This window comes from Babylonia areolata, chromosome 24, assembly GCF_041734735.1.
Source record: "Babylonia areolata isolate BAREFJ2019XMU chromosome 24, ASM4173473v1, whole genome shotgun sequence".
NCBI lineage: Eukaryota > Metazoa > Mollusca > Gastropoda > Neogastropoda > Buccinidae > Babylonia > Babylonia areolata.
In genome coordinates, this window is record NC_134899.1 from 49,394,696 (window position 1) to 49,421,798 (window position 27,103).

At 42.9% G+C, this 27,103-nt stretch overlaps 1 protein-coding gene across 1 annotated transcript; it reads right to left on the reverse strand.

The window, feature by feature from the left end:
* Window positions 1–50: 50 nt before the first annotated feature.
* Window positions 51–23,996, reverse strand: LOC143298846 (uncharacterized). Its single transcript, XM_076611844.1, has 9 exons — window positions 23,418–23,996; window positions 19,633–19,788; window positions 18,314–18,391; window positions 17,278–17,460; window positions 15,986–16,114; window positions 15,046–15,190; window positions 8,347–8,565; window positions 5,335–7,133; window positions 51–3,889 (listed from the first exon to the last, which is right to left on the reverse strand). The coding sequence occupies exons 1-9, from the start codon at window positions 23,970–23,972 to the stop codon at window positions 3,674–3,676; spliced, it is 3,480 nt and encodes a 1,159-aa protein (XP_076467959.1). The 5' UTR covers window positions 23,973–23,996; the 3' UTR covers window positions 51–3,673.
* Window positions 23,997–27,103: the final 3,107 nt, after the last annotated feature.

Below are 27,103 nucleotides of genomic sequence, written 5' to 3' on the forward strand. Positions count from 1 at the left end.
TGGTACAACGGTGAACCCAGATCCTGACTTGAAACAGGAGTGGTACAACACTGAACCCAGATCCTGACTTGAAACAGGAGTGGTACAACACTGAACCCAGATCCTGACTTGAAACAGGAGTGGTACAACACTGAACCCAGATCCTGACTTGAAACAGGAGTGGTACAACGGTGAACCCAGATCCTGACTTGAAACAGGAGTGGTACAACACTGAACCCAGATCCTGACTTGAAACAGGAGTGGTACAACACTGAACCCAGATCCTGACTTGAAACAGGAGTGGTACAACACTGAACCCAGATCCTGACTTGAAACAGGAGTGGTACAACGGTGAACCCAGATCCTGACTTGAAACAGGAGTGGTACAACACTGAACCCAGATCCTGACTTGAAACAGGAGTGGTACAACACTGAACCCAGATCCTGACTTGAAACAGGAGTGGTACAACACTGAACCCAGATCCTGACTTGAAACAGGAGTGGTACAACACTGAACCCAGATCCTGACTTGAAACAGGAGTGGTACAACGGTGAAGCAAACACTGACAGCATTCTGCTTTTCTCAGAACACGGAATCACTCATTCAGATATATTGCAGAAAATAACATTTAAAACAAAATCAAATGACAGGAATGTTCAGCTTGCTTTGCCCCAAATGGCAGAAAGATTCTTTATAAGGTCTTCCAATTCTCCATCCTCCTCCTCCTGTCCCTCTCCCCAGTTCTTAACCCTTTCGTTCTGCCAACATCGTTTTTTAACTTTATCTCCCTTTTCATTCTCAGATGGCGACTACAGATGTAATTCCAGCCTCTTCCCACAGCCTAGTTCAGAATGAGAGACGACAGCCAGTATTTTCTTTTGTCAATATTCCTGCTTCTCTGTACACAAACCAAAACCATTATAAGAAGAGTTGGAATATTCACATAAATCTTTTACACAACATTATCACCTGCAATGTCCAATGACATCTTTGCCTAAAACTAACAAAAGCCAAAGGGACATTCACTGCTTGTGATGTTTATTTTCTTCCTCGGCCACCACTGAGCACCAGCAGCATGAGAGTAATGTGATTATCACTGAGAGGACAGAAAAAAGGGGTGGCAAAAACAAAGGCAGTAAAATTGGGGATCTGAATGTTTTACCACAACTGTGTTCACTCACTGCTGTATCAAGATGACAACACAGTAGTAACAAGCATTAGTATCAGTTATGCTCATGATGGCGTCTGAAAAATGATACAAAAACTGTCTCAGCAATAGAAGAAATAGTAGCAGTACACAGGACAGTGTCTAAGACTGATGCCTAAGGCCACACAGCATAATAGCTCTAATGGCTGTCTGCAAATATAGCAATCCACTATGACTGTGATTGTTAAACATCACCGGTAAGTCTGGTTGTACATTCATACACTGTCCACTGTAACTGTCATGTGTACATCTCACTACCTGTGTCAGCAAAGCTACTACAATGATTGGCAGAGCTGATACAGGCCACTTTTGTTACTTTTGGCTGCTAAAACGGTATATATATATTAATAAAAGCACATACTTAACAGGCACAAAACTGTGGCAGCTAAATGCAAAGTACTACATTTGTTTACACACATAATAAAAGTTAAAAGCAATGAAAGTCCACAACAAATATGTTTTGAAAGACATTTGGAAAAGAACACTCAACTTTTTATTATAGGTACATGCATGTTCTCAGTTCTGTCTGCCCCAGCAAGTGTACGAGTGTGTGTGCGTTTGTGAGAAGGTGTGTGTGCATGTGCATATAATTATAAATGTGTGCTTGGAACAGTATGTGTACAAATGTATTATTTGTATGTTTGTTCTTACACCAACATTTGTGATGAAGTGAGTGTAGCTCAAACAGATGGTTTACCAGCAAGCTGGCCAACACATCTAAACTTTAACAAAAATAATAATATGTGACCCCTTCCATGACAGAAAATGTGTAAACTTCTACATACACAGATCTCTGCATGTGTGTTCACAAACAAACACATTTGACTGATATCACATTGTATGAACAAACCAAAGACCAAGCAAAACGACTATACACCGCTCTCCACCACCACCCACAGCCCCTCCCACAAACACACACACACATGTCAAGTACATGGGAGAGAACGATGACACACACACACACTTCTAGACCCTCCACCACACATCTGGGACAAATATATTGAAGAGGAACACACCAGAACAATATAAAAACTAAAAAAAAGTTTGAATTCTCAGTCATGGATCACAAACTCTTGCAGATCATACTTTCTCCATCAAACGTCTGTGTACCTGCACAAATAACTGAGAGCACTAACGACCAACCAATGGCAAGCAGCCACAAATTAATCACTCTTACACCTGTGTTTGTTCTTCATAGTCAGCCCTTTACACAATGCCTACACCTGTGTCTGTTCTTCATAGTCAACCCTTTACACAATGCCTACACCTGTGTCTGTTCTTCATAAGTCCTGTTACTAACATCTACACCCGTGTCTGTTCTACGTAATCAGTCCTGTCCAAAGTGTCTACACCTCTGTCCATTCTTCGTTATCAGTCCTGTCCAAAGTGTCTACACCTCTGTCCATTCTACATTATCAGTCCTGTTCCTAGTGTCGACACCTCTGTCCGTTTTACATAATCAGTCCTGTTCCTAGTGTCGACACCTCTGTCCATTCTACATTATCAGTCCTGTTCCTAGTGTCGACACCTCTGTCCGTTTTACATAATCAGTCCTGTTCCTAGTGTCGACACCTCTGTCCGTTTTACGTAATCAGTCCTGTCCAAAGTGTCTACACCTCTGTCCATTCTTCGTTATCAGTCCTGTCCAAAGTGTCTACACATCTGTCCATTCTACATTATCAGTCCTGTCCAAAGTGTCTACACCTCTGTCCATTCTACATTATCAGTCCTGTCCAAAGTGTCTACACCTCTGTCCATTCTACATTATCAGTCCTGTTCCTAGTGTCGACACCTCTGTCCGTTTTACATAATCAGTCCTGTTCCTAGTGTCGACACCTCTGTCCATTCTACATTATCAGTCCTGTTCCTAGTGTCGACACCTCTGTCCATTCTACATTATCAGTCCTGTTCCTAGTGTCGACACCTCTGTCTGTTTTACATAATCAGTCCTGTTCCTAGTGTCGACACCTCTGTCCGTTTTACATAATCAGTCCTGTTCCTAGTGTCGACACCTCTGTCCGTTTTACGTAATCAGTCCTGTCCAAAGTGTCTACACCTCTGTCCATTCTACATTATCAGTCCTGTCCAAAGTGTCTACACCTCTGTCCATTCTACATTATCAGTCCTGTCCCTAGTGTCTACACCTCTGTCCATTCTACATTATCAGTCCTGTCCAAAGTGTCTACACCTCTGTCCATTCTACATTATCAGTCCTGTCCCTAGTGTCTACACCTCTGTCTGTTTTACGTTATCAGTCCTGTCCAAAGTGTCTACACCTCTATCCCTTTTACGTTATCAGTCCTGTCCAAAGTGTCTACACCGCTGTCCATTCTTCGTTATCAGTCCTGTTCTTAACGTCTACACCTCTGTCTGTTCATAACAGGTTATGTTTCTGACGTCTACTTCTCTGTCTACTCTTTGCGATCAGTTCTATCCCCAACATCTACACCTGTGTCATTCTTTGTTATCAGTCCTGTTCCTAGCATCTACACCTCCGTCCGTTCTTGGTCCAGCTTCAAGAGATGTTTCAGCTTGCGCATGCACAGGTCACTGGCCATCTTGGCATCGCGGGAAGCCAGTGAGAAGTTGAGGAAGCCATGAGGGAGGTCATCCACCAGCACCAAGTCCACTGTCTTCCCCAGGGAACGGAGTCTGCGTGTGAACATGATGGAGTCATCCAACAGGGGGTCCAGGTGACATGCCTGCAATGTCACGGACATGTATAGTAATAATAATGATAACATTAATAATGGACATTTATACTGCACGTTTCTCCAGAAACACTGCTCAAAGCGTTTTACATTTCATCCCCACTCCCCGCCTCCCCCTTCATGATCAATACTCGTCTCCACCCCCCACCCCCACCCCCACACGGACACAGATGGCAGAAAACGCTCACACAACTGGACATTGGAAACAACGCACCCACCCATGATGCCCCCCAGAAAAACACATCCCTGTAACACTCACTCAGGCACACACACACACACACACACACACACACACACACACACACACACACACACCAACACCCCACCCCACCACACACACATGACAAACAGCCTCTCCACAACAAAACATGCACCCAAAACCAGATGACACCAAGATCAGGACAAAAAAAAGAAGAAAAGTATGATGATGACAATGATGATAATGGAGTCGTTCCCACAAGGGGTCCAGGTGACACGCCTATGATGATGATACTGATCTATCTATAATAATGATAACAACAACAAAAATAAGGATAAGAGCAATAAATAGAGAAATAAACAAAATACACACACAACAATAATTTGCATTATCTGTACAGCATTTACCATGTGGTTATGAGTGTATTTAACAATACATGAGGTATCAATAATAAGACTGATCACCATATAGCACACAGACTCACCACCAAACAGACTGACCACCATACAGCACACAGACTGACCACCATACAGCACACAGACTGACCACCAAACAGCACACAGACTGACCACCATACAGCACACAGACTGACCACCATACAGCACACAGACTGACCACCATACAGCACACAGACTGACCACCATACTGACCACCATACAGCACACAGACTGACCACCATACAGCACACAGACTCACAGCACACAGACTGACCACCAAACAGCACACAGACTGACCACCAAACAGCACACAGACTGACCACCATACAGCACACAGACTGACCACCATACAGCACACAGACTCACAGCACACAGACTGACCACCAAACAGCACACAGACTGACCACCAAACAGCACACAGACTGACCACCAAACAGCACACAGACTCACAGCACACAGACTGACCACCAAACAGCACACAGACTGACCACCAAACAGCACACAGACTGACCACCATACAGCACACAGACTCACAGCACACAGACTGACCACCAAACAGCACACAGACTGACCACCAAACAGCACACAGACTGACCACCATACAGCACACAGACTCACCACCAAACAAACTGACCACCAAACAGCACACAGACTGACCACCAAACAGCACACAGACTCACAGCACACAGACTGACCACCATACAGCACACAGACTACCACCAAACAGCACACAGACTCACAGCACACAGACTGACCACCATACAGCACACAGACTACCACCAAACAGCACACAGACTCACCACCAAACACAATGTAGGCAGACCCTCCAGCAGCCAGTCAGGGGCCAGCAGAGGAGACATGTAGGGGTTCTTGACGATGGGAATATTGCGAATCGCCCGCAACGGACTCTGGGCCAGGTGACGCTCTCGTTTAAAGTCAGAGGGTGACATGCTGTGAGAACGAGAGGTCAGACTGTCACCCAGGACAGGAAGTGATGCGCTTCGTGGCAGGGATGACACTGAAGAGCTGGAAGTGGCTTTACGCAGGTTCAGACGCAGGTGTTGCCGACTGGGACTGGGCTGGGGCACGCCACCTTCCACCATCACCGACACGCTTGATGCTTCCAGCTTGTCCACTTCATCGCTAAGGCAACCGCTGTCAGGGGAGAGCAGCGGGTTGGCCATCTGACGAACAGCAGTTTTATGGAGGGAAGAGGTCACGCCCGGGGTGGTACATGTGGTGTTGATGAAATCCACAAAGCTGTCAGAAGCCGACCGGACAGGTGCGTCATCAGGTGCTCTGCCCATGTCTCCCCCCATCCTGCGGACGTCCTGACTGTGCTCATCCCCACACTCCACCTGCTTCACCTGCACAGGGTCCCTCACCTGAGGGTCATAGGTCGGAGTCTTGAAGGAAGGGGAAGAAGAGGAATCGCTGTGTTTCAATGGAGAAGAAGAGCAATTGCTGTGTTTCGAAGGGGAAGAGGAGGAATCGCTGTGTTCCACAGGGGAAGAGGATGAATCGTTCTCCTCCCTCTCCTCTCTGCCATCCGCCGTGCAACTGAAGCCTGCATTGTGAGGAGGCAAGACATCCACATGGTGGTCATCACTGGGGGTGGAGGGGTCAGTTGGGGGCAGAGTGGGGGTGATGAGAGAGCCACTGGCTGTGGAACATTCCGGTTCCCATCGCTGCACATCAGCCGTTTTTACCACCTGAAAATCGTCTGTTTCCATGACCTCTGCTGCCCCCTGTAGGCCAGACTCACTACCACTGCTGGCAGCAAGATTCTCTTCCACACCCTGTGGCTGTGTTGGAGAAGAAAGAGGTGGATGAAGTGACCTGACGTTGCCAGAAGGGGTTGAACCGCCATCATTGACGTCCACAGACACTGCAGCATGTCCTGCATCTGCACAGCTGTGGTCCGTGACGGATGTTGCTGCATCCTCATCCAGACTGACCTCCACCAAACCGTCCTGGCAGTCCTTTGGAACGGTGCTCCCCCCTGTTGTCTGTCCAGGCCCCGTGATTCCACTGATGTTGTCCCCACTGGGCGTGGACATGGGGGTGTGGAAGGTGGGGCTGTCCTCCATACAGCTGCTGACAGCATCCACCTGACTGCCCCTGCTGTCAGAAGCAACACCTGTGCCATCGTCATGCGGGGTGTGCTCCGCTATGGACACCAGCGGGATTTGTTCCGAGGGCTGCGTGGGCGAGAAGGTTTTGGCCAGCAGGTGAGAGTAGGACCCCACGTAGCATACCAGTTTGTCCCTCGCTCCCTCCACCATTGCCCTGACACCGCCCCCAGAACCTCCACCCCCACCCTCACCCAACAACGGCCGGCTGAACATCTCCACCTCCTCCCCGTCTTCCTCCTCCCCCTGGCCGTCAACACTGTTCCCGCGTGACGTGGGCTGGTCCACTGCTGCCCTGTGAGCAGCCGCCAGTGAGGTGTTGGTGCGAGCCGCGGCATCCTGAGTGACCAGCACCCAGTCAGAGTCCTGGTTCTCCTGCAGACGCAGAGTGGCTGCACTGGACTCGATGTAGCAGGACACAGACGATGATAGCTGGGACGACACATCATCTGACACGCCAGCGTATGCTGAGAGGACAGAACAGTAAATGACTGCTTTAAAACCTCCTACTTCTATACAATTTGTTATTGTTCTGTGCATGAATGCTAAGGTTAAAACATCCAACAACTATCCTGTGCATAAACCGTCAGGTCAAACCTCCAACAACTGTCCTGTACATAAATGGTCGGGTTAAATCCCTACACTGCATACAATGTTACTGTTCTGATCAAACAAAACATTTTGAAGCCGTTCTTTTGTGCTTGATCTGTTTGTCAAATAAATTCTGTTTAAAATATGCAAAAACAAACAAACAAACACACACACATTTTGAGTACCAATGAAACAAAAGGGAAACAACATCAATCTAAAAGATCAGCCACACTGTTCAGTCATCACACAGAGCAAGAGAACACCACTCCAAAGTGCTGTCATCAAGGTAAGTACTGAGGTAAAGTGCACTGACCAAGGTAAGTATTATGAGGTAAAGTGCAGTGATTGAGGTAAGTACAGTTAAGTGCAGTGATTGAGGTAAGTACTGTGAGGTAAAGTGCAGTGATTGAGGTAAGTACAGTGAGGTAAAGCGCGATTGAGGTAAGTACTATGAGGTAAAGTGCAGTGATCGAGGTAAGTACTATGAGGTAAAGTGCAGTGATCGAGGGAGGTAAGTACTATGAGGTAATGCGCAGTGATTGAGCTAAGTACTATGAGGTAAAGTGCAGTGATTGAGGTAAGTACTATGAGGTAAAGTGCAGTGATTGAGGTAAGTACTATGAGGTAAAGCGCAGTGATTGAGGTAAGTACTATGAGGTAAAGTGCAGTGATTGAGGTAAGTACTATGAGGTAAAGTGCAGTGATCGAGGTAAGTACTATGAGGTAAAGTGCAGTGATTGAGGTAAGTACTATGAGGTAAAGCGCAGTGATTGAGGTAAGTACTATGAGGTAAAGCGCAGTGATTGAGGTAAGTACTATGAGGTAAAGTGCAGTGATTGAGGTAAGTACTATGAGGTAAAGTGCAGTGATCGAGGTAAGTACTATGAGGTAAAGTGCAGTGATCAAGGTAAGTACTATGAGGTAAAGTAATCAAGGTAAGTACCATGAGGCAAAGAGCAACAATCAAAGTAAGCATCATGCAGTAAAGTGCAAAATCACACACACACAGACACACACATGAAACAACGGGTTATTACACTGCCAACAAAGAACCAGATCAAAACAGAAAACACTCCTCGTCTCTCTCACCTGCCAGACACCTGGACAGAATGCCAGCAGGCAGCAGGGGATCCATCAGAGAGAGCAGTCTGGCAGGGGAGGGGGTGTAACGGACCAGGACAGGGGTGTACACGCCCAGGATTCCGTCCGGACGGCGCACGTTGAAGGACACAGCTCGCATCGCTGTGCTGATCACCAGGTTAGCTCCTGCGCTGTCCCCGGCCACCACCACCGTCTCCCCTGTCCACCCTGCACCGTTCACATGTCTACGTTTTTCATGCACTGTCCCCAGCCACCACCACCGTCTCCCCTGTCCACCCTGCACCGTTCACATGTCTACGTTTTTCATGCACTGTCCCCAGCCACCATAACTGTCTCCCCTGTCCACCCTGCCCCGTTCACATGTCTACGTTTTTCATGCACTGTCCCCAGCCACCATAATTGTCTCCCCTATCCACCCTGCACCGTTCACATGTCTACGTTTTTCATGCACTGTCCCCAGCCACCATAATTGTCTCATCTGTCCACCCTGCCCCCGTTCACATGTCTACGTTTTTCATGCACTGTCCCCAGCCACCATAATTGTCTCCCCTATCCACCCTGCACCGTTCACATGTCTACGTTTTTCACACACTGTCCCCAGCCACCATAATTGTCTCCCCTGTCCACCCTGCACTGTTCACGTCTACCTTTTTCATGCACTGTCCCCAGCCACCATAATTGTCTCCCCTGTCCATCATGTACGGTTCACGTCTACCTTTTTCATGCACTGTCCCCAGCCACCATAATTGTCTCCCCTGTCCATCATGTACGGTTCACGTCTACCTTTTTCATGCACTGTCCACAGCCACCATAATTGTCTCCCCTGTCCACCCTGCACCGTTCACATCTACGTTTTTCATGCACTGTCCCCAGCCACCATAACTGTCTCCCCTGTCCACCCTGCACCGTTCACATCTACGTTTTTCATGCACTGTCACTGGCACCATAATTGCCTCCCCTGTCCACCCTGCACCGTTCACGTCTACCTTTTTCATGCACTGTCCCCAGCCACCATAATTGTCTCCCCTGTCCACCCTGCACCGTTCACATCTACGTTTTTCATGCACTGTCCCTGGCACCATAATTGCCTCCCCTGTCCACCCTGCACTGTTCACGTCTACCTTTTTCATGCACTGTACCCAGCCACCATAATTGTCTCCCCTGTCCATCATGTACAGTTCACGTCTACCTTTTTCATGCACTGTCCCTGGCACCATAATTGCCTCCCCTGTCCATGTGTACTATTTTTACAATGTGTACCTTTATCAGTCATTCAATTCAAAAGTTTTTTGTCTTTTCCTAAAAAAGGATTTTTTTCTCCTAATATTACATTCTATCCATGACCATGACCCACTGTCTGGAACTCACTGTCTGTCAGTCTTCAGCACCAACAAACACTCCTCAGCACCAACAAACACTCCTGCTGCTCAAATCCCAGCTAAAAACTTCTGTTCTCAGAGGTATTTTTGTGATTTTTTCCAGTGTTAATTCGAGCTGTTTTCTGCTCACAGAAGCTTGTTTGTATGGCTGAGTATGGTTAGTCATTTTCGGTTGTGGCTGCATATGAATGGGCTACTGCCAGTGCACTGTGTGGTCTTTTAAATCCATTTTTCTCTTTTTATAAATGAGAGAAATGGACACTGTAACAAAATAAAACAATAAAATCAATATAACATGACACACACAGGAAACAAAGGAAATAAGGTCGGAAAACACAAACTGTAAGACACTTATACTGACTCAGTTATCCTGCTTTCACAAAATGACAGTCTCCACTCTGAATCTGGTCTTTAATACAGTAATTGTTGACAGATATTTGTATCACTCTGAATCTGGTCTTTGATCATCACTGTTGACAGATATTTGTTCTACTCTGAATCTGGTCTTTGATCATCACTGTTGACAAGTATTTGTTCTACTCTGAATCTGGTCTTTGATCATCACTGTTGACAGATATTTGTATCACTCTGAATCTGGTCTTTGATCATCACTGTTGACAGATATTTGTATCACTCTGAATCTGGTCTTTGATCATCACTGTTGACAGATATTTGTTCACTCTGAATCTGGTCTTTGATCATCACTGTTGACAGATATTTGTATCACTCTGAATCTGGCCTTTGATCATCACTGTTGACAGATATTTGTTCTACTCTGAATCTGGTCTTTGATCATCACTGTTGGCAGATATTTGTATCACTCTGAATCTGGTCTTTGATCATCACTGTTGGCAGATATTTGTTCTACTCTGAATCTGGTCTTTGATCATCACTGTTGACAGATATTTGTATCACTCTGAATCTGGTCTTTGATCATCACTGTTGACAGATATTTGTATCACTCTGAATCTGGTCTTTGATCATCACTGTTGACAGATATTTGTTCTACTCTGAATCTGGTCTTTGATCATCACTGTTGACAGATATTTGTATCACTCTGAATCTGGTCTTTGATCGTCACTGTTGACAGATATTTGTATCACTCTGAATCTGGTCTTTGATCATCACTGTTGACAGATATTTGTTCTACTCTGAATCTGGTCTTTGATCATCACTGTTGACAGATATTTGTTCTACTCTGAATCTGGTCTTTGATCATCACTGTTGACAAGTATTTGTTCTACTCTGAATCTGGTCTTTGATCATCACTGTTGACAGATATTTGTTCTACTCTGAATCTGGTCTTTGATCATCACTGTTGACAGATATTTGTTCTTCTCTGAATCTGGTCTTTGATCATCACTGTTGACAGATATTTGTATCACTCTGAATCTGGTCTTTGATCATCACTGTTGACAGATATTTGTATCACTCTGAATCTGGTCTCTGATCATCACTGTTGACAGATATTTGTTCTACTCTGAATCTGGTCTTTGATCATCACTGTTGACAGATATTTGTATCACTCTGAATCTGGTCTTTGATCATCACTGTTGACAGATATTTGTATCACTCTGAACCTGGTCTTTGATCATCACTGTTGACAGATATTTGTATCACTCTGAATCTGGTCTTTGATCATCACTGTTGACAGATATTTGTATCACTCTGAATCTGGTCTTTGATCATCACTGTTGACAGATATTTGTATCACTCTGAATCTGGTCTTTGATCATCACTGTTGGCAGATATTTGTTCTACTCTGAATCTGGTCTTTGATCATCACTGTTGACAGATATTTGTATCACTCTGAATCTGGTCTTTGATCATCACTGTTGACAGATATTTGTATCACTCTGAATCTGGTCTTTGATCATCACTGTTGACAGATATTTGTTCTACTCTGAATCTGGTCTTTGATCATCACTGTTGACAGATATTTGTATCACTCTGAATCTGGTCTTTGATCGTCACTGTTGACAGATATTTGTATCACTCTGAATCTGGTCTTTGATCATCACTGTTGACAGATATTTGTTCTACTCTGAATCTGGTCTTTGATCATCACTGTTGACAGATATTTGTTCTACTCTGAATCTGGTCTTTGATCATCATTGTTGACAGATATTTGTATCACTCTGAATCTGGTCTTTGATCATCACTGTTGACAGATATTTGTTCTACTCTGAATCTGGTCTAAAACAGTCAAAAAAGGGTTCGGTGGGGTTACATCCTTGCATTTTACAAATTTTGTTCTTTTCTTGTGTGTGCACTAAAAATGAATTTTTATAGCTAAAAAACTATTTCTTAAAAACTACTATTACTTGAAAGTTTTTGAGAACATGCTTATGAATAGCAAATCGATCAACAGATGTTGTCATTGTAAATGGCAGTTTTTTCTTTGATTGTCAATCTCTTTCGAAGTTTCGGATAAAAAACAACGAAACAACAAATCCACAAGAAGATTAAATCAGTCATCAGATTAATATTGTGGAAGTGCCATACTGACCTCTTAAATGATAGTATTCAGAAAACTGACACACACAAAAAATCAAGCACATTATTGTTGATCATAAAAATGTGCATAAGCATTTTAGAAAAGCAAACTCGAAAGTATCTGTCTCTAATATTTGAAAATCATATAAACTTAAGAAATACCAAGCTTCATTCAAACGCTGTGTATACATGTGAACATTACAAACAATGTTTGACTGCATAGTTCTCAACATGCCCTGTGTTATTTCTATTGAAAGTTTCAGTTTCAGTTTCTCAAAGGGACATCAATGCATTCAGACAAATATATACATGCTACACCACATCTGCAAGGCAGATGCCAGATCAGCAACATACCCACTAGCCAGGCCTTCATTCCATGGATATATATTTGTGTACTTATCACAGTGGATTTTTTCTCCAGAATTTTGCCAGAAAACAACCTTTTGTTGCCTTGCGATCTTTTTCAATGCGCCAAGAGCTTGATGCGCACGGGTCCTCAGTTTATCATCTCATCTGAATGACAAAAACTCAGTTTGATTTTCCAGTCAAAGTTGGGAGAAAAGGTGAGACAGAGATTTGAACCCAGGCCCTCTTGGGTACTGCAATGGCAGATCAAACAGAACAAAACAGAACAAGCCGACTGGTCCCTCTAGACACTCACGGACACTGTATTGGCAGACCAGACAGAACAAAACAGACCAAGCCGACAGGTCCCTCTAGACCCTCACGGACACTGTATTGGCAGACCAGACAGAACAAAACAGAACAAGCCGACTGGTCCCTCTAGACCCTCACAGACACTGTATTGGCAGACCAGACAGAACAAAACAGACCAAGCCGACAGGTCCCTCTAGACCCTCACGGACACTGTATTGGCAGACCAGACAGAACAAAACAAAACAAGCCAAGCCGACAGGTCCCTCTAGACCCTCACGGACACTGTATTGGCAGACCAGACAAAACAAAACAGAACAAGCCGACAGTCCCTCTAGACCCTCACAGACACTGTATTGGCAGACCAGACAGAACAAAACAGAACAAGACGACAGGTCCCTCTACACACTCACAGACACTGTATTGGCAGACCAGACAGAACAAAACAGAACAAGCCGACTGGTCCCTCTAGACACTCACGGACACTGTATTGGCAGACCAGACGGAACAAAACAGAACAAGCCAACAGGTCCCTCTAGACACTCACAGACACTGTATTGGCAGACCAGACAGAACAAAACAGAACAAGCCGACTGGTCCCTCTAGACCCTCACACTCACAGACACTGTATTGGCAGACCAGACGGAACAAAACAGAACAAGCCGACTGGTCCCTCTAGACCCTCACAGACACTGTATTGGCAGACCAGACGGAACAAAACAGAACAAGCCGACTGGTCCCTCTAGACACTCACAGACACTGTATTGGCAGACCAGACAGAACAAAACAGAACAAGCCGACAGGTCCCTCTAGACCCTCACGGACACTGTATTGGCAGACCAGACAACAAAACAGAACAAGCCAACAGGTCCCTCTAGACACTCACAGACACTGTATTGGCAGACCAGACAACAAAACAGAACAAGCCAACAGGTCCCTCTAGACCCTCACGGACACTGTATTGGCAGACCAGACAGAACAAAACAAAACAAGCCAAGCCAAGAGGTCCCTCTAGACCCTCACAGACACTGTATTGGCAGATCAGACAACAAAACAGAACAAGCCGACAGGTCCCTCTAGACCCTCACAGACACTGTATTGGCAGACCAGACAGAACAAAACAGAACAAGCCGACAGGTCCCTCTAGACCCTCACGGACACTGTATTGGCAGACCAGACAGAACAAAACAAAACAAGCCAAGCCAACAGGTCCCTCTAGACCCTCACGGACACTGTATTGGCAGACCAGACAGAACAAAACAGAACAAGCCGACAGGTCCCTCTAGACCCTCACAGACACTGTATTGGCAGACCAGACAGAACAAAACAGAACAAGCCGACAGGTCCCTCTAGACCCTCACAGACACTGTATTGGCAGACCAGACAGAACAAAACAGAACAAGCTGACTGGTCCCTCTAGACCCTCACGGACACTGTATTGGCAGACCAGACAACAAAACAGAACAAGCCGACTGGTCCCTCTAGACACTCACGGACACTGTATTGGCAGACCAGACAACAAAACAGAACAAGCCAACAGGTCCCTCTAGACCCTCACGGACACTGTATTGGCAGACCAGACAGAACAAAACAGAACAAGCCAACAGGTCCCTCTAGACCCTCACGGACACTGTATTGGCAGACCAGACAGAACAAAACAGAACAAGCCGACTGGTCCCTCTAGACCCTCACAGACACTGTATTGGCAGACCAGACAGAACAAAACAGAACAAGCCGACTGGTCCCTCTAGACCCTCACGGACACTGTATTGGCAGACCAGACAGAACAAAACAGAACAAGCCGACTGGTCCCTCTAGACCCTCACAGACACTGTATTGGCAGACCAGACAGAACAAAACAGAACAAGCCGACTGGTCCCTCTAGACCCTCACGGACACTGTATTGGCAGACCAGACAGAACAAAACAGAACAAGCCGACTGGTCCCTCTAGACCCTCACAGACACTGTATTGGCAGACCAGACAGAACAAAACAGAACAAGCCGACAGGTCCCTCTAGACCCTCACGGACACTGTATTGGCAGACCAGACAGAACAAAACAGAACAAGCCGACAGGTCCCTCTAGACCCTCACGGACACTGTATTGGCAGACCAGACAGAACAAAACACAACACCTGACAGGCCCCTCCAGGCGTACCCAGTTTGTGGCAGTTGTGCAGGGCCCAGGCGTACACATAGAAGCACTCCTCTAGAGCACGAGGGAAGGGGCTCTCTGGGGCCAGGGAATAGTCAATGGACAGGATGGGGACGTTCAGGTCCCTCGCCCAGTGACGCAGGTACACCTGAAAGAAAACAATTCATAGTTTTAACACATCGTATCGATACACCTGAAGACAAACAATTCAACCATAGTTTTAGCACGTAATACTGATACACCTGAAGATAAAAAAATTCAATCATAAGTTACAATACATACTATTGATACACCTGAACAGAAAACAATTCAATCATAATTTTGATACATCATATTGATACAGCTGAAGATAAAACAATTCATAGTTATAATACATCATATTGATACACCTGAACAGAAAACAATTCAAATCAAAGTTTTAATAAATCATATTGACACACCTGAAGATAAAACAAAGCATAGTTTCAAGACATCATATTGATACACCTGAACAGAAAACAATTCAATCACAGTTTTAATAATCACATTGATACAGCTGAAGACAAAACAATTCAATCATACTTTTAATACCTCATATTGATACACCTAAAAATCCAACAATTCAATCATAGTATTAGTACATCACATAGATACACCTGAAGATAAAAACAATTCATAGTTTTAGAACATCATAATGATGCACTCAAAGAAAAAAAGATTCAATCATAGTACATCAGCTTGTTCTGTGAGCCTCTGGACCTGTCGGCTTGTCTGCGTGTGTCCATGTGTTTGTGCATGTGTGCGAATGTATGTGTGGTGTGCATCCATGTGTCTGAAGTTGTAGACCTTAGGAAGATTTTACTGACAAATAAAACTGATTCTGATTCACACCCAAACACACGCAGATCTACACTAATGTGAGCACATACACACCGTTAATACAGACACAGACATGCTCACTGACCTCATGGGAGCGGGAAGACTGGGCCACAAATCCCCCTCCATGGCAGTGAACGACCAGCGCCGGGGATTTAGGGGAGGTGGGTGGAGGACTGCGAGTGCTGGGGGACTTGGTGGACTTGAGGTGCTGTTCCTGTCACAGACAAACACAGGTGTAGTGTGAAAGCAACATTACTGAGTGTTGTGTTGATAATGTTATGAATCTACTACAGTTACTACATTTTGTGTACTTTAAAGTGGTGTGACTGATTTAAAACCTGACTAAAAGTGAAGCATTACCAAGAGGATGAAGTCCAAATAGACATAATGACCTACATCCTGACCAGTGAGCTGCGTGTTAGCTCAGTGAGGCAACAGCTCTTTACTAACTGGAATACTCAGCAGCAACAGTCAAGGGGTTAAAAAAAGAGTGTCATTGATGTAGATTTTATACACATGCTTCTTGTCTGTGTGTCATTCACAGTTCCTCCTTTTGACGCAAGCACACACACACGCATACACACACATGCAACACTCTTTCCAACAACAAAAAATGTGCACTGTAAATTGACTTGCTGAAAGACCAGTATCCATCTTATAGTCACATATGTCATACATTTCATTTTGACATGGATAAACACAACACCACAACAACTCAGCGGGTTAACCTGGGTGTGGCTGTGTATTATGTGTGGGGACTCAGGAAGAGCAGTGTGAGAGTAATGCCAGTGAAACAGTGCGGATGATGGGGCAGCAAAAAATCATTAAACTGACACACCAATTCTGTAATAATATTAACTGGATTGCTCTCATGATTGAAATCAATATTTTTCTTTCAGGTCCATCTCTATTCACACACACACACACACAGACAAAAAAAACAACACTATGTACATACATTAACACCATGAATAAGCCTTCTGTGAAAACAGTTTTTCACATTCACCTCCATTAATTTGACACTTTTTTTTTTCTTTTTTTCTTTTTTATCCTTGTTGAATAAACCAACAAACAAATCAATAAACCATGTCCAAATGCCAATGCAAACATGCTACAACTACAAGGTCTTGTGAGGATTGATCCCTACCTGATTGACCATCCCAGCTTCAGAAACAAACGAATAATTAAACAGCCAACCACACAAACACATAAATCACTAAACCCTGTCCCAAGGCCATGACAACACCACAGCATCAGGCTGCTTCAGAAGAAAACAAACAGATAATTAAACAGCCAACCAACCCAACAAGCAAATCAATAAACCCTGTCCGAAGGCCCTGACCACAACAGCACCAGGCCCTGGAAGGCCACACTCACCTGTCCGTCCCTCAGCAGAAAGGAGATGAGGCGCACCTGGACAGGGGCGGGGCCAGTGTGGGCGCAGGGCGGGGTGATGGTCACCTCCTCGCCCCCGTCAGCTGCCTGCATGACAAAGGAGTCAGGCCCCAGGTGGAACACTTCGTCCACCTGTACTGCCGGACACACCATGGACGGCACTTGCTGCAAGCACACCACCATTGATAATGATGATAATAATCGCAATAATCATGATGATGATGATGATGATAAGGAAAAGGATAATAACAACAATGATGATGATGATAATAATAACAATGATAATGATAATAATAATATTGATAATGATAATAATGATGATATTATTATTATTTTCTTTATCATCATCATTATTATAACTATATCATAATGAATGCCATTTGTGTACCACATTTCTCTAAATAAAGTTAAGACAACATGCGCCAGCAATCACCCATTCACATGCAGTTATGCCCGAAACTGACTAACCACACTCAACCATACTGTTATACACCTGCACCCATGAACAGAAAACTGCTGAAATTAATCATGGATAAAATCACAACAACAACAAAAAATCACAGAACAGATGGCTTTTCAGCTGGTTGTTTTGAACAAAGGGAGTGTTGGATTGGGCAATATCCAAGTGACAATGCACAGGGACAGGTGTTCATCATGCTTCAGACCCTACACCATGTGCACCACACTTATTCTCTCTTAACACCTTTACTGCTGAACCTTGGAAAAGTGAGATCAGTGTGGCATCAGACTTAAACTGGACTGTCTACATTTTGTGAACGTTTCAATGATATTAGAACTATCATTGATTCTGCTGACCTAAGACAACACGATCCCAAGAGGAAGAAGAGCAAATAAAGAATGATGACTGACATCCTGACCTGTAATATCAATGTAATCTCCATGAGGGTGCAGCCCTACTCTGACAAGGATACTTGTCAACAGCAGTCAAAGGGTTAACATACAACCAAATGCATTTTACATCATACAGACATCGCACACTCTTCAGATACAAACTTACATGCATGATCTCAGACTCTGTTATGGACCAGAACGCCTTGCAAAACTGTATGTCTGCTGTCCGCGTTACGTTCACAACCTGTGACACACATACAGTCAGTGTTTGCTGACTGCACACATATTCATATTTTTCTTGCCAATGTCCTTTCATACATAATCATCAGCACTTTCTCTTTGAATAAAAAATAACATAAAATAAACTTTTTTTTAAAATCATAGTCTGTCATTTCGTAATTATTATATATTGAATCAGTGGAGAAAAATGGACCACATACAAACTGCAAGTATATAATCCAATCATAAGATGATCAAATCTATAGAGAATAACACGTTTTCTTTTCTTTTTTTTCTTCTCTTTTTCAGCACCAAATTGGATGTATTGCAAACAACCTTTATCTTCTTCTATTTTAAAATTTTCTAAATCTATATAAAATATTATCTATAAAACAGAAAAAAAAAGATATAAAAGAAATCAAATTGGAGTAAATTATTGTGTTACTGAATAATATTCAATAACGAAAGTACAAAAAAGGATACATTATCTGATTGTGTTCAAAAATCAGTTCACTTCCCAATGGCCGACAATGTCCACTACCATTCTTAAGAATTAAAAAACAAAAGAAAAAGAAAAGCATCAATCAGTGAATCTAACTGGAGGCAAACGAGGAAGAAGAAGAATCAGTGAATGTTAATGGGGAGTTACTCAGAGTCTGAAAATATTCATGAAACCATTTATATGATCAAAACTGCTGCTTTTTAAAATTCTTTATAACAAAGTGAAACTGAAATCATCTATTTGGTGTAATGTGGCAACATGCAATTTTTCATAATGCCATATTTATTTTGAATGACAATGACAGTTCATGCAATTTGCTGCTATTATCTTTTGTTATTTTTTTCTTATGTTGTGTAACGAATCGTTCTTTGTTCGCACCCCCTCCCCCTTCCCCCTACCCCATATCCAAAATTTGCCTGTTTCTTTTATTTAGTACTTATTAAAATCTTGGACAGGCACCCAAGGCCTAAGCAGTACATTATGTTCATCGAGCGAAAATCAGGCATATGCCCCACCCTTTTTCATTTTTCTTCTTTTTTTTTTTAACAGCAGATCTGGGTAGGGTATAATGGATTAGTCAACATGCTCTGACACCTCCTTTAAAATGAAACTGACAGTAACACTTTTAGATAATAGAAAAGCAAACAAAAAACAAAAATAGAGAAAACAATAAGAATGAATGGAATTCTGAAGGCCAATCACAATGATGATCATACTTTATACACAAAATATTACAACGAATGAATACCAAATGGTGCGGTCACCTGCTGTGCCCTAAGGTCAGGGTTCATGATGTACTTGCCACTGTTGAAGAGCGAGGTGGCCACTTTCATGATTTGGGAGTTTTCCTGGTAGCCTTCCGCGAATGATGCCATTGCTATGGCAACCACATTGAGGGGGCGCTGCATTGACTCACAAAACTGCAAGAAAACAATGACCATTGTGAAACACACACACACACACACACACACACACACACACTTCTGTCTAAAATCACTTTTGTGAAGAGACGTTAAATTATTGACTAACCAACTAACAAACCAACAAAACACTTCCTCCTCAACATTTTCCCCCTCTCCTCAACTAATTTATGTAATTACTATTGTACATACACATGCATGCATACACTTACATAATGTGTACATGTAACATATGCACACCACTCATAAACAAATGTAATGATACATGCTATACACTGTACACATACAGGGAGCCAGAAGTAATTTGACAGTAATTCACAGGTTTAAGTATCTTGTTCTTTTCCTGTTGGGTTTTTCATTGTTGTTGGTTTTGGTTTTGGTTTTTTTGTTGTTGTTGTTGTTTGTTTGTTTTTTTTGGTTTTTGTTGTTGTTGTTGTTGTTGTTTTTATAACAGTCACATCAAGATTAATTTATTCAGTATTTTATTGTTAAATTCTAAACAGTTTTACCTCAACAACATTTGCCATCGTACGCTTTTAAATCATAAAAGTTATCAGTCTTTGATAATAATTAATATAAATCTTTCATTCTTTGACATGTTTTCAGAAGTAAATGTGTGAAGCCAAGCTTTATGCATATTCATGAATCTCTCTATATATATGCATGTTGAAAGGAAAAATGTTACTGGTATAAAATGCAAACTCACCTCAAAATCTACCTGCAACATGATATGATCTACATATGCATCAAATAAATTATTTCACTACTCTTATGACCCTACCAGTATAAATAGTTATGCAAGTGCCTATGCTTAACACTATAGTCTATACAGTTTCTGGCTTTTCCAACATCCCTCAAATTCAAAATGAGCAGTTTAAAAGGAAAAGAATGTTATTGCAGAAAGAGCGCCAGATGCGTAAGCAAGCTTCCTCCCTCCTTACAACTATTAATATTATACAAGTTACATAATAATAATTATAAAGTGATGACCTAGAGGTAACGCGTCCGCCTAGGAAGCGAGAGAATCTGAGAGCACTGGTTCGAATCACGGCTCAGCTGCCGATATTTTCTCCCCCTCCATTAGACCTTGAGTGGTGGTCTGGACGCTAGTCATTCGGATGAGACGATAAACCGAGGTCCCGTGTGCAGCATGCACTTAGCGCACGTAAAAGAACCCACGGCAACAAAAGGGTTGTTCCTGGCAAAATTCTGTAGAAAAATCCACTTTGACAGGAAAAACAAATAAAACTGCACGCAGGAAAAAATACAAAAAAAAAACACAAAAAAAAATGGGTGGCGCTGTAGTGTAGCGACGCGCTCTCCCTGGGGAGAGCAGCCCGAATTTCACACAGAGAAATCTGTTGTGATAAAAAGGAATACAAATACAAATACAAATACAAAAACAACAATAATAATAATAAAAAACAAACAAAAAAATGGACAATTATCAGTGCTTTCCTCATTGCACAAAGTGCTTTACAAAGCACACAGACATGTATATGAAACACACTCAGTCCTCAACACACATTCTTACACAATAAATATACATACGATACACACACACACACACACACACACACATGCATACCCACACATAGATCTGATGTGGAGTGATGTCCTAGCTAGCGGTAACACATACGCCTAGGAATCTGATCGCGCTGGTTCGAATCAGAGCTCAGCCGCCGATATTTTCTCCCCCTCCACTAGACCTTGAGTGGTGGTCTGGATGCTAGTCATTCGGATGAGACGATAAACCGAGGTCCCATGTGCAGCATGCACTTAGCACACATAAAAGAACCCAAGGCAACAAAAGGGTTGTTCCTGGCAAAATTCTGTAGAGAAATCCACTTTGATAGGAAAAACAAATAAAACTGCACACAGGAAAAAAAAAATGGGTGGCACTGTTGTGTAGCGACACACTCTCCCTGGGGAGAGCAGCCCGAATATCACACAGAGAAATCTGTTGTGATAAAAAGAAATACAAATAGAAATTTGAAAGATGTCAGAGAGGTACTGGGGTGCAGTTCCAGATATGACATGGTAGCAGAGACAGTTGGTTTTGTATCTGAATTTGATTCTTTGCTCTATCGGTAACCAGTGCAAACTTTCATGTGTCAGAACACTAACCAGTTATGCATAATTTGTACTAATTGTAGCCTCAATAGAATATATTTTGTCAACTAATTCTATATGAATCCAGTGCATGTCAGTTTAAATAAGGACATGTATACAAACATGACAATTACTTTTACACCACAGTTCTGGTGTTATCAATATAAAAGCTCTATAGATACAAAATTAAACTATAACAGATTATAACATAGGACACCCATTTTAAAGTTTTGTCTGGGGGGGGTTTCTTTTCTTTTTAGTATACATTTACTCTCTTTCTTTAAATATATTTCTGATTAAATGTGTTTGGTCCAGTTTGTTATGAGGCAAACAGACCAGCATACTTTATTTTATTTATTGTCTTCAAGCAAACAACAATTTCTGACTCATTAAGTGATAAGGAGACAAAAATAGGACTGAACTTGTCTAAGTTTCACTGGCAAAGGGAAACACACACTGTGTCATTCAGTGTTTAGATCTTATCATTATGCCAATTAATAGCAATGACAGGCACAGGTAAAGTACACCTCATCTGGACTTTGATCTCTCCTTTTCACTTGGAATGTGTGTGTGTGTGTGTGTGTGTGTGTGTGTGTGTGTATTATAACACCATGTGTGTATGTGTGAGAGACAGAGAGAGAGAGAGAGAGAGAGAGAGAGAGAGAGTTTATATGTCTGTGTGTCACTGTGGTTAATTTTAATAACAAAAAATATATTGTCAAAATTTGGAAGTTGAACAAGAAAACTAAAAGGTATTGCTAACATGACTTCAGTTCAGCTTCCAAATCCAACACACACACACACACACACACACACACACACACACACAAACACACGCAAACACACTCACACATGCATATATACGCGCGCACACATGATCAATGTAAACTACTAAGAAAAGATCTTGAACTTGAACTTGAACAATCAGTGTTTAGGCCTTCTGGCCTTTACACGGTCCATACCTTTCTACTATTACTGTGGCATGCATGGGTAGCAGAGTGCCAACATACTAGTAGAGACATACTGGATCATAGACTTGGGGGAAGATCGACAATATCCATATGTTTCTTCCCCTGTACTGTTTTGTACATAAGCCATAAATTGGTTAAAAACATTGTAATATATTCTCTAAATTTCTTCTCCTTCACTCTTTTATTGGCCTTCTTTACGGCACTTGGCAATTTACAACTTCTTCCATCTTTGAAAGGAATTCTATGACACAAAAAGTTGTAAATTGGTTGAAAACATTGTTACCAATGATATACACTAAATTTCTTCCTCTCCACTCTTCTAAAAAAATATTATTGGCCTTCTCTACGGCATTGACCGGGGAATAAATGTTGCTCTATATATTACAATGTTTTTGACCATGGAATAAATGTAGCTCTATATATTATAATGTTTTTAACCAATTTACAACTTTTTCCTTCTTCAAAACGAAACTGAATGGAAAGACTACAGCGGAAGAAATGTCGATACTGTCTGCATCATTTATGAAGTGCTCAAAGTCTACACACCTGAAAACCCAGACATCGTCCGTAAAAGCAGTCTTGACTCAGCATCTCTACGTCTGTCATGAGCTGCTCTGCAAGAGCATCATCCAGAGTCTCCTCGTCAGCAAACAGCTGCCCTTCCTGGCAGTATATCATCAGTTTTTGGGCGTAATACAGGCATGCCCGCAGTTGTCCCAGGGTTGCAACATAGGCCTCGAGCTCTTTCATGTAAAAGGCTCTTCTGAATAGAACCGATTCTCTGTTCGTTGATACATGCCGCGCTATTTGTAACAGATGTAAGCAGCACTTCTGCACGATACGCAGAAGACTTCTGTAGCCGTTTCCCTTCTCCGTCGACGAAGCATCGAACTCATGTACTCGCAGGGAAATTTCCCGGAAACAAGGCTCGATTCCAAGGTCCAAATACTCAAATAACATACAGAATGCCACGTGAAATTTTGCATGATGACTGTGCTTGCCATCCTTGAAGTATTCGATGTTACTGATCGCCAAAGATTTTAATTCCCTAACAAGAGACGCAAAAAATCTGCCTGGACTGCCGGAGTTGTCAAAGTCCATGGTTGTGGTCAGGTAGCAACCATCTTTCACTTCTGCACCGAATGGAGGTTTTGTTTGGCTGCGGTTTCGTACACTGGCTATACGTGCAGCATATGTGCTTCCCTTCTCATGGTAACCATGGTCGTGAAAACAATTGGGAAACAATACTGATACAATGATAATAACAATAATAATAATAATAATAATGGATACTTATGTAGCACACTATCCAGAAATCTGTTCTAGGTGCTTTACAAAAACACTTTTGTTAACATAACACATTACATCAATGTTGCATACACAGACCGAAATGTGACTACACACACACACACACACACACACACACACACACACACAATGCATACGTACAATCTAACATACATGTGTACCTAATACCTAACAGCTACCCTCAACAAATTCGCACACATATAGGCACGCACAAACTTACTGCACTATAAACACATGTGCGCGCGAGTCAACTGAGAGTATCAGAGGAAGAACGGAGCTGGCAAGACGGGGAAAAGATATGGAGGATTTCAGAAAGATACTTGGGGCCAGATCCGTTGACTGCAGAAAAGGTCAGAGTGGATAGCTTATAGTCTATTCGATCAGAAACAGGCAACCAGTGGAGAGACTGAAGAAGAGGAGAAACAGGGTCAAATTTAGAAGCTCTGCAAATGCGTCTGACAGCGTTATTCTGAATTCGTTGGAGTCTGTCTAATAGATATTTGGGAAGGCCGGCCAAAAGAGAGTTGCAGTAATCCAATCTTGAGAGAACCAGAGAGCATCAGTACAATTACAAGTGTCTTGGTTGCATCGGTTGAGAGCCATAGTTTTAGAGCGCGCGCGCGCCGACATACACACACACACACACACACACACACACACACACACACACAGAGAAAAAGAGAGAGAGAGAGAGAGTTCTATGCAGTTCCAAACAGGCAGCTTTACAGATATTCGAATAAGTGCTGTTGGAAGGAAAGAGACTGGTCCAGGATTACACCATGACTGCGAACAGAAGGAGAAAGTGAAACAGGTGTGCTGTTGATCAGAACAGTCAGGAAAGGAAGGATGTTGACTTCTTCGGAAACTTCTTCTGGTAAACAGTAGACAACAACAACAACAACAGGAACCCTTAAAAAGTGATTTTGAGTAAATCATACATACACGATCACAGCCATACACATGCATGTAATAGTAATGACAGCTAAAGGAGAGGCATAACAGTATACTAAAAGTTGACATAGACATATGATAACAGTATGCAGTTCACAGTATTTTGAGTGAAGATGTCATGTTCCACGTACAAACACTCTGGCATTCATTTTCAGTCACTATATCTTATTATCAATTATTGTTATTCAACAGCTGAATATGCATTGGAATAAAGCTGCATTTGGTTCTGTTTAATTTTTTTTTAAATTTTGGAACAAAGAAACGTTTGCCTGGAGGTAAGGGTTGATTATAGTTTGCCAGCGAATGGCTGTTGGCCGCAAAACAAAAAAATCAAGGAGGATAACTCTCCATTACTTTTCACCGGAACTAAATAACTTCCCTTGTCGATCACGTGATCGTTTAGTTGCCATATTTTTGGGCTCTTGCGTGGTCGCATTTTCAGCCGTTGTGAATTTGCTTTGCCGTTTGTTTTGAAATTCTCCATTTTTGTCCGAGTGTTTTGTATACATTTCTGTACAAGCCTGTATTCTGTCGTTTTGTGTGTACAGATTGACAGAGGCACAAAGACACCCGTTCCTGAAGGACAATTTGCCGTCAGCATTGTGAAGGCTATCTTGTTCAGTTCGCTTCTTGTGTTTTGGAGACTTCAGCAGCTGTGCTAGCGTGTCTTCATATCGCTGTTTTACTTCCTGCATCGTTTGGTGTGCGTGTATTTCTACTGAACAGTGTGCTGAATGCACGTTTTGATATCTGCCACTGTGTGTGACTTGGGGAGACATTTACCATGTCACTTTCAGGCTTCATTTCTTCCCAGCTGAAGAAGATCCGTAGGCAAGTGGAGCAGAGGGGCGAGGAACAGGGGACTGACGGCAGCAGGAATATGGAAGAGCCTGGGTGTTCTCTCTGGATTCAGGAAGACAGGGACATGGACGACCTCGAGCAGCCAGGCAACCACACCACCCAGGAGAATACAGAGGATGAAGAAGAGGACATGACTGACTGCAGTCGGACTGTGGATGAGCCAGGGTTTCCTTTCTGGTTTCAGGAGGACAGAGAGCTGGAACACCTTGAGGAGCCAGAAGACCTCATCACTGAGGAGATAAGACAACAGCAGCAGAGGACTAGCTGCCCTTGGTCTGTGTTTAACTCAGACACTTTGTTGATGATAAGCTTACAGAGGATGGAGAGAGAACGCCAGCAGTTAGCAGACCTCACAACCCAGGAGAATGCAAAGGGAGAGGAGCTCTGGACTCCAGCACCAGGACCCATTTCTATTTTTCCTGTGCAGGACCCAGTCCGCCAGCCACCGCACCAGACACGTCGTGTGGAGCAGCAGGAACCCAGACCCACACATGCCATTCCTGACGACCCTGAGGACCTCCTGGAATATGAGGTGGAGATGTCCCTACAGGCGACAAGTGAAGGACTTGTGTTTTCAGGTGTTATAGTGAGAGGGTATTGAACAGTCATAGGACAGAGGGCAGATGGTCAGCAAAGCCAGACCTTTATTCAGGTCAATACCACTATGACCTTTATTCTGGTGAAAAAAAAAGATACAAGTCAGCATCAGTCTATAGGGTTCAGACTTTTACTCTGATGATAGAAAATAGTCTTAACTATTAGGATTTTATATATTGCGTCGTGTTTTAAATATCCAGTGTATGTTGTTGATGTGGCATCTGACGGAGGAGCTGGGGTGACAGATTTCAAGTATTGTGATTTTTTATGCTTTGTGATGTATGTAATCGGTTTTAGGTATTTCTTATTTTAGATGTCTTGTGTGCAATCAGTAAATTGTGATTTGCTTTTAAGTATCATTATATGGTTTTAAGCATTCTATTAGCGTTTAGTATTGTGATATCGACATGCATTATTTAGATAATAACAACATGCATTATCTAGATAATGTAATGTGTGAGATTCAGTTTGTCAAGGAGGTGTCACAGCATTTGGACATATCCATATATATGCTA